The sequence below is a fragment of the Mustela lutreola genome, chromosome 5 (assembly GCF_030435805.1).
Source record: "Mustela lutreola isolate mMusLut2 chromosome 5, mMusLut2.pri, whole genome shotgun sequence".
In the NCBI taxonomy this organism is placed as follows: Eukaryota; Metazoa; Chordata; class Mammalia; order Carnivora; family Mustelidae; genus Mustela; species Mustela lutreola.
In genome coordinates this window covers 65,645,736-65,657,688 of record NC_081294.1, presented here as the reverse complement: position 1 = coordinate 65,657,688, position 11,953 = coordinate 65,645,736, and the positions used below count along the sequence as shown (strand labels likewise).

Here is an 11,953-nt window from a genome sequence, read left to right as displayed (position 1 = left end):
GTGCGTAGCCTTCGTTGTCAGGCAGACTCTCCTCAAGCAGTGACAAAGATGGCCAACAACATCTCCGGGCTTGCATTCCTGGTGACACCAGTGGGAAGAAAGGGTCTCTTTCCCAAAAGTTCTGGCAAAAGTCCCAAGGCAGAGTCTGATTGGCCAAGCATGTATATGCTTATCCCTGAACTAATGGCTGTGATCTGGAGTTACCATGCTGTCTGACTGGCCAGCCCTAGAACTGAGGGTAGAGCTGGAAGCCCTAGAACTGAGGATGAAGGCAGATTGGTTCCCAAAGGAAAATTCAGGTGTCACTCCTAAACCACAGTAAATGGTTTTTGAGCAGGAGAAACAATAATACCACCCTATCTCCCTTCCTTGAGCTCCAACTGCACTTCTTAGTAGTAGCTCTTGGTTTGGCATTTTTCTCATGGGATTATTTAATTTCTTGGCTCCCTTTCTGTGGTAGGTAGAATTCTAAGATGGTCCCGAGGATCCATGGTGAATACATACCTTCTCCTCGTTATTCAACCCAACACAAATCTAGATGTTGTGTAGAAGAATGCTGCAAATGTAATTAGGGTACCAAATAAACTGACCTTAAAATGAGATTATCCTTGGTGGGCCTGGCCCAATCAGTTGAGCCCTTAAATGGAATGGGGTTCTAACTGGCAAGGGAGATTCAAAGTGTGAGAGAGAATCAACATGGTGGAGGTTATCTGTCGCTAACTTGAAAGATGGAAGAGGCCACATGGCAAAAATACAAGAAGCTTCTAGGACCTGAGGCTGGCTCCTGGCTTACAGTCAGCAAAGAAACTGGAATTTCAGTCCTACAAATGCAAGGAACTGAATTCTGCCAATCATCTGAATGACCTTGGAAGTGGATTTTACCCCACACCTCCCAGAGAACTCGGCCTTGATCAGGTTCGTGATTCCCTGAGCAGAAAGCCCAGGCACACAGTGCCAGACTTTCGACCTACAGATTTGTGAACAAATGGGTATTGGTTTTTGTTTTGTTTTTTGTTTTGTTTAGATTTTATTTATTTATTTGACAGAGATCACAAGTAGGCAGAGAAGCAGGCAGAGAGAGGGGGGTGGAAACAGGCTCCCTGCTAGCTGAGAGCCCGTTGTGGGGCTCCATCCCAGGACCCTGAGATCATGACCTGAGCCTAAAGCAGAGGCTTAACCCACTGAGCAATCCAGGCGCCCTAAATGGGTATTGTTTTAAGCTGCAAAGTTTGTTGTTAATTTTTGGCAGCAATAGAATATGAATTTACTTGCCATGGACTCTAAGATCACTGAAATAGGAAACCTCTCCTCGATCTCTTTAACTTCCCCTCAGGAGGACCTGAAACATAAGGTCCCTCTTCCTGCTTCCCACTATCTGTGAAATAGATGGGGAGACCAGCTCCTCATCGTTCTATCCACACACTGCAAATCCCAGCTCTTCCGCCCTTGGGAGCCTAGTGAGAAAGCTGCTCTGCTTGGCTTTCCACAAACAGCCTGTGCCCTGCAAGGCCCAGGAGGGTGGCTTGGCCAATCTCCACGTCCCAGAACTCAGGAACCTTTGACCAATTCTGCTGACCTGGACTCCTGGGCAAGCAGCTGGACTAACAGACAGACACCATGAGGGCTCTGCTGTTTCTGGGGTCCCTGCTGGGAAGCCTGGAGTCAGCGCTTTTGGTGAGGGCTTTGGGAACCAGGAGGATTGTGCTGGGATAGCCCTGGGGGTTCCTATCATAGCCTTGGCCTCTGCTCATGTCCTTTTGGTCCAGGTGACTGGCAGGCCTGTTTGGAAAGGTGAGAATAACCCATAAGGCCCAGATGGAAGAAAGAGAGAGAGACAGCCAGAGCTGGTGGATATGAAGACATGGACTTCATTTCTGGGGGAAGGGACCTTGAGGAGACAAGGGGGAGAGGAAGGGTCCAGGTCTTTTGAGGAAATTTCTGCATTTCTGAGACGTGAGAGGAAGCTGAGAACTGGCATGGGATCAGAGGCAGGCTATGACTTTCTGGGAAAATTCTCTGCCCTCTTCTCTCCCTTATAGATTCCACCTTGGAAAACCCCCAAGGAGCATAAGCACAGAAAGGATGAGCACACAGTGGGTAAGTACCCTGGCTGCACTTCCTAAGAGACTCTTGGGTGGGAATGAGCATGTTGGGGAACAGTTTTGGGCCCTTGGAGCAAGGGGAGGGATCCCGGCACTCTTCACTTTGTCTCCACTTTGGCTGGCATTCAAACCAGTGTGTCTACTGTGCACCAGGGCTCGTGCCCATGGGCACTGGGGACCCCCAGTGAACTGTGCGCTCCTTGAGGGCAGGCCTTGAGCTGTGTCTGAGTGCCCAGTCCAGTGCCTTCCCATCGTCTTTCATTTCCCTAGCCTCTCCTCTTCCTCCCCTTCCCTCTGTACATTTCACGGGCATCAGTCATGCCACACAGAGGCTGGGGGGCTTGATGAACAAGGAAGGATCAGAGCAAGGCTCCGGAACCTAAATGCCTCTTAACCCTGGCTTCATCTCTTATGTGCTGGGTGACTCTGGGCAAGTGACTTGACCTCTTCAAGCTTCAGTTTCCTCAGCCATAAAGGCTGGTAATAGTAAAACCTCTTAGGGTTGTGGACGAGAAACGAGTCGTTAATCCCTGTGAAGCACTTGGCCCACAGATTGCGGCCTGGTTAATGATTAAACTCTATTAGCTTTTACTTACCAAGCTCTCTTTTAAAGGGGGATGTCTGCATCTCTCCCCTTCAAGCCAGGCCACGACTCTCCATTGCCTTCATTCTTCCTGGCTCTCAATATTTGCCTAGAATTGTGAAATCCTGTGGACCCTGCCCTGGTAACCCTTGTGTAGTGAGGCCAGGCCCAGCTCCTCAGTGTGGCACTAGGGCCCCCCACACCCAACACTGCCTGCCTCTGCCTCCTTTCCTCATCCTTTTGCAACCCGCTGAACTGCTTCCTTCTCTCTTGCCTGAGCCAACCTAGGTGCCCTGCCCTTGCCTAACCACCTACCTGAGGTCCTCCTCCTCTCTGTCCATCCCATTGGCATCTTAAAGGTCCATCTAAAACTTTCTCCTTTACTCCTATTCCTGGTTTGGCCCTCAGCAGGTGCCACTGTGCCTTTAGAAACAAAATAGCAGCTGATGCTTATTCAACACATACTATGGGCCAGACCTTATGCTAAGTGCTCAATAGATATTATCTCATGTAAGCTTCACAACCCTTCTCTGAAGTAGATCTTCAAGTCCTGTCATTCCTGGTTGTCATGTTAGGTAAAGTCACCAAGACCACTGAATTACCAAATACTGAATGGCTGTTCCTAAAGGAAACATAAGATGAGGTTCCTGTGAGCTCCAGTCATGGCATTTTCATCAATTGTCGATAGAAAATCTCGTTTTATGTGTGCTTCTCTTTCAAGACGCTTTCCTTAATCTATTGTTACATCATTGATACAGAAGCCGTGGCCAGCAGCACTGTAACTCATGCCTGGACAAAGCTTATCTCACCCAGAAACACTCTCCGTAGGACCTATCATGACCTGCTTGCACTTAGGAAATTCAACACTATATTTGCGGGCCATTTTCAACAGTAAAAGCATCTACCAGAAGTACAAGATTTCAGAAATGTGGCTCTAAGTAGGCCATAAAAGGACACTTCTTTGGTTTTTTGTTTTGTTTTGTTTTTAAGATTTTATTCATTTATTTGACACAGAGAGAGAAAGAGCGAGAGAGGGAACATAAGCAGGCAGAGTGGGAGAGGGAGAAGCAGGCTCCCCACTGAGCAGGGAGCCTAGAGTGAAGCAGGGTTCAATCCTAGGACCCTGGGATCAGGACTTGAGCCAAAGGCAGACGCTTAATGACTGAGCCACCCAGGAGTCCCAAAGGACACTTTTTTTTTTTTTTTTTAAGATTGTATTTATTTACTTGACAGGCAGAGATCATAAGTAGGCAGGGAAGCAGGCAGAGAGAGAGAGAGAGGAGGAAGCAGGCTCCCTGCTGAGCAGAGAGCCCCATGCGATGCAGGGCTCAATCGAAGGACTCTGAGGCAGAGGCAGACAAAGGCAGAGGCTTTAACCCACTGAGCCACCCAGGCACTCCTAAAGGACACTTCTTTACAGGAGAAGAGCTGAAACAGTAGGCAGAGCGTTACCTTGTTTCCCCTCAGCTAGGAATGTGTTTCAGCCACCTCACATTTTTCACTGTTCTGTGCATGTCTATGAATGACCAGAAAAGCATCTTGAGAATTGGTTTTGGGAATACATATAAATTTGTGCAAGAAGGCAGGTTTGCAAATATGGCAAATAGAGAGGTTTGAGGGTACAGTTTTAGAAAATAATAATAGCAATATTTTCATTGTAAAAACTTTAGAAATTACAGAAATGCAAAGGAAGAAAAAATTCCTCTGTAATCCACTATCTTCTTAAAAAACCACTCCTACAAACTTTGGAGCATGTCCTTCCAGATTTCTTTTTAATGCATATGTAAATATATTTGTACAAAAATAGGTTCACATTTGACATGCTGTTTTTAACTTGGTCTTCATTTAAAATTATGTTTTCTGTACTAGGATATCTGCATTATTAAAAGTTATTTTTATTATAAAATATGCATTACATAAAATTTACCATCACAATCGTTTTTAAGTATACAGTTCAGTGGTATTAAGCACATTCTATTGGCCTGCAAACATCACCACCCTCCATTTCCAGAAAATTTTTTCATCTTGCAAAACTGAAGCTCTTCAACCGTATGGTTGACCCTTGAACCACAAGCTTAGCAGAGCTGATGCCCTCCCTCCTGTGCAGTAGAAAATACATGTAGAACTTTTGACTCCCCCAAACTTAACTACTAATAGCCTACTGTAGCCTACCGACAGGAAGCCTTACTGATAATGTAAACAGTCAATTAACACATAGTTTGTATATTAAATGTATTAAAATATATATATTTGCAATAAAGTAAGCTAGAGAAAAGAAAATATTAAGAAAATCTTAAGGAGAACACATCTGTAGTACTGTATTTATTGCAAAAAGTCCACTTATAAGCAGACCTGTGTGGTTCAAACTTGGGTTTTTCAAGGGTCAACTATATTATTATCGTTGCCACTTTACACAGGAGGAAACTAAGGCTCAGAGCAGTCAAGCGACTTCTGCAGTCGACTAGTATTTATTAAGTGCCTACTGGGTGGCAAGCACTCTTCTAGACCTGGGGCTGCAGACTTGCCCAAGGTTACACAGCGAGTAGGTGGTGAAATTGGAGTCCACTCCAGCTGTCTGACTGCAGAGCTGAAGCTCTTGTGCACAATGCAGTCTTGAAGGCACAGAGATCTTCTCAAGGGTCCTGTTTTCCAACCAGACCTGGAGGGGTGGCACCTGGGCAGTGTGGGGAAGGGGGAACATCATCAGGGCTTGTGTTATCTCTGCAGTTCTCACGGTCACTGGGGAACCCTGCTACTTCCCCTTCCAGTACAACCGGCAGCTGTACCATAAATGTATCCACAGGGGCCGGCCCGGCCCCCGGCCCTGGTAAGACTACCCAGAAAGGGTGGGAGCCGGGGCCTGTGGAAGATGGAGCCTGCCCATCCTTCTGCCCCCGGAAGCCTGCTTGGAGAGAGGGGCTCTGACAGGGGAAGGCAGAGGAGGGAAGCTTCATCTCTTTCTACAGGTGTGCTACCACCCCCAACTTCGAGCAGGACCAGCAATGGGGATACTGCCTGGAGCCCAAGAAAGTGCAAGGTGCTACACACAGCCTTTGGGGTGGCCCGGGGCCCTCTCCTCCCCACTAGTTACTCTCCTGGGTGTCATTAGCACCTATACACCTGGTATTTTGGTCCCATCCAGACCCGTCCCTCCCTCTGGAGGGGAAGGTTCTAGGAGAAGGTAGCCCCATTTTGCAGGTAGGTAAACTAAAGCATGGAAAGTGTTGGGAGTGCCAAGGTCACAAGACAAGCAGGTTTGGGTAGGGACTTGGCCCCCCAGACCCCAGCTGTCTGACTCAGGCTCTCCACTCTTCCTTTCACTGTGTCCATCTCTCAGACCACTGCAGCAAACACAGCCCCTGCCAGAAGGGAGGGACCTGTGTGAACATGCCACATGGCCCACACTGTATCTGTCCAGAACACTTCACTGGGAAGCACTGCGAGAGAGGTAAGGAGATGGTGAAGTCAGGGGAGAGGATCCTGGGGAAATAGGGCAGTCCTGGGCCTACTGGTTTCTGGATCCCCAGGGACTGGGCAAGATCCCAGCCTCTCCTGAGACCACTGCTCCCGCTCCTCTGTCCCCAGAGAAGTGTTTTGAGCCTCAGCTTCTTCAATTCTTCCACGAGAAAGAAATATGGCATAGGCTCGAGCCAGCAGGTGTGGCCAAGTGCCAGTGCAAGGGTCCTGAGGCCCACTGCAAGCTGCTGGCCACCCAGGGTGAGTGGATGGGTCGAGAACTGGCCTGGGAGGAAAGCTGAAGGTCGGGAGGAGCAGCTGTTAGGAAATGGGGTGGCGTGTCCAAGGAAAGGGAAATTCTCTGTGGGGTCTTTGGGCCCAGAGGTGGCTCAGTGCCCTCCATCTGCCAGTCTGCCGCACCAACCCGTGCCTCAACGGGGGCAGCTGCTTAGAAGCGGAGGGCCACCTCTTGTGCCGTTGCCCCGCTGGCTACGCTGGACGCATGTGCGACGTGGGTGAGTCGTGGGTGAGTCGGGATCTTGGGGGACGCAGAAGCTCCGCCCCCAGGTAGGAAGGGCTCCGGGAGCGGGAGTCGGGTGAGTGGGGGAAAGGGGCTGAGAGGGTGGTGGGAAGCCATACCGCCTCCCGACTGCAAGGAGCCTCCTCTCTCCCCAGACACTGAGGCGCACTGCTACGAAGGCCGCGGGCAGGACTACCGCGGTAGAGCCGCGACTGCGCTCTCGGGTGCCCGGTGTCGACCGTGGGCCTCCGAGGCCACCTATCAGAAAGTGACTGCAGAGCAAGAGCTTAACTGGGGATTGGGCAACCATGCCTTCTGCCGGTGCTCTGGATGGGGCGGGTAGGGCGTCCCCCTCTGCCCCAGGGCCCTCTGCGGCTCCTCGCGCTTTAACAGCGCCCCCTACCGCGGTTGTAGGAACCCGGACAATGACACCCGCCCGTGGTGCTTCGTGTGGAGTGGCGACCGGCTGAGCTGGGAATATTGCCGCCTGGCACGGTGCCGGGCCCCAAACCTGGCGGCTCCTCAGAACCTGTCTCCAAGCCGGGTCCCCTCTGGGCACCCGGACCTTCCCTTGCCCTCGCTTTTGGCACTGCAGAAGCCTCAGCCCCCGACCCCAGGTAGTTGGGAAGGGGCGGGAAATCGGAGGGTGCACGGCGAGCTACCTTCCAGCCGTTGGTGGGTCTCCCAGCACTCAGCCTGAGCTGCTCCCACAGCCTCGGGCGCCACGCCGGAGCAGCCCATTTCTGTGCCCAGTTCGGGCTGCGGACAGCGGCTCCGTAAACGGCTGTCCTCTCTGAGCCGCGTCGTCGGGGGCCTAGTGGCCCTGCCTGGGGCTCACCCCTACATCGCCGCGCTGTACTGGCGCCACAATTTCTGCGCGGGAAGCCTCATCGCCTCCTGCTGGGTGCTAACGGCAGCTCACTGCCTGCAGAACCGGCAAGTCCCCGCCCGGACCCTCAGCTCCTGGCTCCTACGTGCCCGGCTATCGCGCGCCCCCCGCCCCAACCCTTGCCCTACCTCCCCGCACCCTTCCCCAGCCCCCCAGAAGGAAGCTGAAACCCAGCAAAGGGCTCAGGAGCAGAAGGTCAATGGCCTGCCCTGAGAACGCTCCCCACCCCCCCGCACCCCCTCCGCCTGCAGGCCGGCGCCTGAGGAGCTGACGGTGGTGCTCGGCCAGGACCGCCATAACCAGAGCTGTGAGCAGTGCCAGACGCTGGCCGTGCGCGCGTACAGCCTGCACGAGGCCTTCTCGCCCATCACCTACCAGCACGACCTGGGTGCGTGGGGGCGCCCCGGCGGCGACCAGGGGAAAAGTGTGGGGGAGGGCTCTGAGTTCTGGCGTCGGGGTCTCACCCTCCTCCCCGCTTGGGTTAGCGCTGCTGCGCCTGCAGGAGACAGCGGACGGCCACTGCGCGCTCCCGTCGCCTTTCGTTCAGCCGGTGTGCCTGCCGAGCGGCGCTGCCAGCCCAGCCGAGCCCGAGGCCGCGCTCTGCGAGGTGGCCGGCTGGGGCCACCAGTTCGAGGGTAGGCAGAACGTCTGGGGTTGGTAGGGACACCTCTGGCCACTGGGGTAGGCGAGAGAAACCAGCAGTTTGGGTACCACTAGGGACAGGTGGCGCTGACCTGGTGGGTTGGGAGGACTCGTAGGGCCCCTGTCTCTGCAGTCATTCCCCTCCTGCCAGGGCCTGGGCTTCACTGCTTGGTGGGGGCGTCTCCTAAGGGGTACAGAGAGAATCACACTTTCTCTTGGTTCTTTCTGGGCACTGCGATGCAAGAGCTACCCAGAATGCGGCCTCGCTGGGGCAGTCGGTTCGCTAGTTGGCGAGCATTGTTCTGAGACATTGGGGGGGGAAGGGGGGTGGTGTTCCAAAGCAATCCTGCTCCGCCCCGTGCATTCAAATCCCGAGTCCTCTCTGGTCTCAGTTTTCTTGTCTATAAAATGGTGTTAAGAGCAACTCTCTTTTTCACGAGCTTGCTGCTATAGAGGCCAATTAGTGGGCGGCAAGCAGAGTCGCACTGGGTGTGAGGAACGCGCTCTTGGTTCGCAGGGGCGGGGGAATATTCCAGTTTCCTGCAGGAAGCGCAGGTGCCGCTCATCTCTTCGGAGCGCTGCTCCGCCCCTGAAGTGCACGGATCCTCTTTTACCCCCGGCATGCTCTGCGCTGGCTTCCTCGAGGGCGGCACGGACGCCTGCCAGGTGAGTCCCTGAGCGGGCTTGGGCTTGGCGCCCTCCTCCACCTGGTCAAGTGCAGACCCCAGACCAAGGGTGCTGAGGCGCGTGTCCCCGACCCAGGGTGATTCTGGGGGCCCGCTAGTGTGTGAAGACGATGCCACAGAGAGCCAGCTCATCCTGCGAGGTATCATCAGCTGGGGTTCGGGTTGTGGTGACCGCTACAAGCCAGGTGTGTACACCGACGTGGCCAGCTACCTGACCTGGATCCAGGAGCACATCAACTCCTGAGACTCGTCCAGGGACTCGTCGTTCCCTCCTGAGCAATTCTGGAACGGAAGGGTGGCTGGCCCATGATTATGGATGGCAGGGATTGTGTTCCATTCCTCTTAGCCCCAGGCCTGGAGTAGGCACTCAATAAAGTACTTTTGAAAATGCTTGAGAGGCACAGCTCTGCAGGGGCCCCGATGGGAGACGCCAAGACAGTAAACCCGTGCAGTTCTCCACACCCCTCAGGGAACAGGATCTATTGAGATCTTAAACAAGATATTAGAGATTCATGTCCAGTGGATTTTTACTAAGTGGTACTGTGTACCAAGCCCTGAGCAAGCTGACTCCATATTATTTACTCTTTGTTTGAAACTAATATTAACATTGGAAGTTTCTAGAACAAAGGTTCTCAACCTCTACTGTACACCAGAATCATCTGGGGAGCTTTTTGAACCTATGCCTGAGATCTACCTCGGATCAATTAAATCAGTATCTCTCTATCTCTCTGGATGATTCCATATGCAGTGGAAGAGGAGAACCAGGGCCAGAAAGGCTTAACATTAAAATATGGGTGTGGGGGCACCTGGGTGGCTCAGTGGGTTAAGCCTCTGCCTTCGGCTCAGGTCATGATCCCAGGGTCCTGGGATCGAGCCCCACATCGCGCTCTCTGCTCTACAGGGAGCCTGCTTCCTCCTCTCTCTCTGCCTGTCTCTCTGCCTACTTGTGATCACTGTCAGATAAATAAAGAAAAAATCTTAAAAAAAAAAAAAAAACCACGGGTGTGGACTCAGAGCTGGCAATGTGGAAGATACCCCTTTCCCCCACCAACTTGCACTAGGGCAGTGGGGCTCAAAGTGTGCCTGGACCACCAGTCGCAGCATCAATGGGGAACTTGTTAGAAACGCATTTTTCTCTGGCTGCCTCCCATACTACTGAATCAGAAACTCTTGAGTTGGGACCCAGCAATCTGTTTAACAGATTTCCAGGAGAGTCTGATTTTCCTTAACGTTAAACCAAACTGGGGATTCTGGGGTTTGAATGGTTACCAGGCTGCGAGGTCTAGCTGTCCATACTTGCTCTTTTTGTTCTTAAACCCATGTGTACTTTGTGCGTGGTGAGCCAATTAAGTTAGCTTTTCAAGGGTTATATGGAGGACGCGATTTCCTCTTTTAGGCTAACTTTCCAACCTCACCACGCCTTCCCCTCGCTCCACGTATACATTCTCCAGTGCATGCAGCCTCTCTGTGACATGGCCATGCCTCAGTGTCACAACCCCCCACCCCCCAACGAGCGTCACAGTGCCTGGGGTTCCAGGCACCGGGAACAGCCGGATAGCCCGGGAAAGTGCGGCCAGACGCGGGGTGGGGGGCGCACTCTGAGCCGGAATGGGAGACTGGAAGGGCTATATCAGTGCGGTGTTGCGTGACCAGCGCATTGACGACGTGGCCATCGTGGGTCACTCAGACAATCGCTGCGTGTGGGCATCGCGCCCCGGAGGCCTTCTGGCTGCCATATCGCCGCAGGAGGTGGGTGTGCTCACAGGGCATGACCGGCGCACCTTCCTGCTGTCGGGCCTCAGCGTGGCGGGCCGCCGCTGCTGCGTCATCCGCGACCACTTGCTGTCTGAGGGCGATGGAGTTCTGGACGCGCGCACCAAGGGGTTGGATGGGCGCGCGGTCTGCGTCGGCCACACCCCGCGCGTGCTCCTCGTGCTCATGGGCAGGCGCGGCGTGCACGGGGGCATCCTCAATAAGACGGTGCATGAACTGATCAAGGGTCTGCGCAAGCAGGGCACCTAGCGGGACAGCTAGGCAGCGGGGCGGCACGGGCAAAATAAATGCTGGACGTGGCTAGCTCATCCTGTATTTGTGCACAGGGCAGTTGCAGATGAGACCAGTTTCCCTGGAAGATTCTTGCAGGCAGGGTTACGTGATGGGCTGGGATTCTGAGTCCAGAGGCTTCCCAGCCTCCCGTACTCTAGACCCGGCCCTCGTACCCATGAGTGCCCCGTAGAAACCTCTGGCCTGATTTCCCAGAGTCCTTTCCCAAAATAACTTTCCACACCTGTGTGCAAGACACACTATAAAGGGAGCCCCTCCCACATCCCTCTGCAGGTGCACCCCAGCCTGGCACTATGGGGTGTCAGGGAGTCAGGAGGAAGGCTGGAGGGCGGTGCACTTCTTACCCCCTTCACTTGGCAGGAGGAAGCCTTTGCAAGTGTTGTGAGTGGGTGATGGAATAGGGCTGGTAGCTTGGAGAGCACCTCTAGGGCTCTCGAGTTCTTGGGTCTCCTTCCACATACCCCAAAGGGAGCGGAAGGAGAGCACATGTCCAAGACCATCACAGTGAGATCTGGGGCCCTAGGGCCTTCCTTCCCTCTTGGGGTCCAAAGACCCCAGAGGACTCTCTGGACTAGAAGGAAGAACTTAGGTATTGCCCACCCCTTGACCCTCACTCTGCAGGCCTCAGCTCCAGGGCCCCCATGGAAAAGGAGGAATTGAAAATCTTGGATGGGTTTAAGTGAGGCTTGGTTTATTGCCCAAAGGGAAAGGACAAAGATGGGAGGGAGGGTAGCTGGTCCCTGTCCACTATGCTCCAGGGCCCAGGGCATGGCCTCTCTTGCCTATTTTCACCTTTCCTGTCCCCCCCACCCCATCTCTCCTGACAAGCCCCCACCTGTCACTTGTTTTCTGGAACACTAATGTTATCCTAGAAAGGGGGAGGGAGTTGGCACAGAATGCCCTCCTTATACTTGCCTTGGGGGTGGCCCCGGCCCCTAGTAAGGACTCCCAGGAAGTCTGAATCAGGAGTTGGACTCATTAAGGCAGGGTTAGGTGGACTGGTGAGCTTGC

The 11,953-nt window shown here is 53.4% G+C and overlaps 2 protein-coding genes across 2 annotated transcripts; both read left to right on the top strand.

Annotated features, from left to right (window-relative positions):
* Positions 1 to 1,538: 1,538 nt before the first annotated feature.
* F12 (coagulation factor XII) lies at positions 1,539 to 9,268 on the top strand. Its single transcript, XM_059174436.1, has 14 exons — positions 1,539 to 1,674; positions 2,040 to 2,097; positions 5,413 to 5,512; positions 5,652 to 5,722; positions 6,023 to 6,133; positions 6,271 to 6,402; positions 6,552 to 6,656; positions 6,817 to 6,982; positions 7,076 to 7,278; positions 7,375 to 7,597; positions 7,802 to 7,938; positions 8,036 to 8,185; positions 8,710 to 8,858; positions 8,955 to 9,268. Exons 1-14 carry the CDS (start codon positions 1,618 to 1,620, stop codon positions 9,120 to 9,122), a joined length of 1,830 nt encoding a protein of 609 aa, XP_059030419.1. The 5' UTR covers positions 1,539 to 1,617; the 3' UTR covers positions 9,123 to 9,268.
* Positions 9,269 to 10,420: 1,152 nt separating this feature from the next.
* Positions 10,421 to 10,946, top strand: PFN3 (profilin 3). The gene has a single exon (XM_059173464.1). The coding sequence runs from the start codon at positions 10,487 to 10,489 to the stop codon at positions 10,898 to 10,900; it is 414 nt and encodes a 137-aa protein (XP_059029447.1). The 5' UTR covers positions 10,421 to 10,486; the 3' UTR covers positions 10,901 to 10,946.
* Positions 10,947 to 11,953: the final 1,007 nt, after the last annotated feature.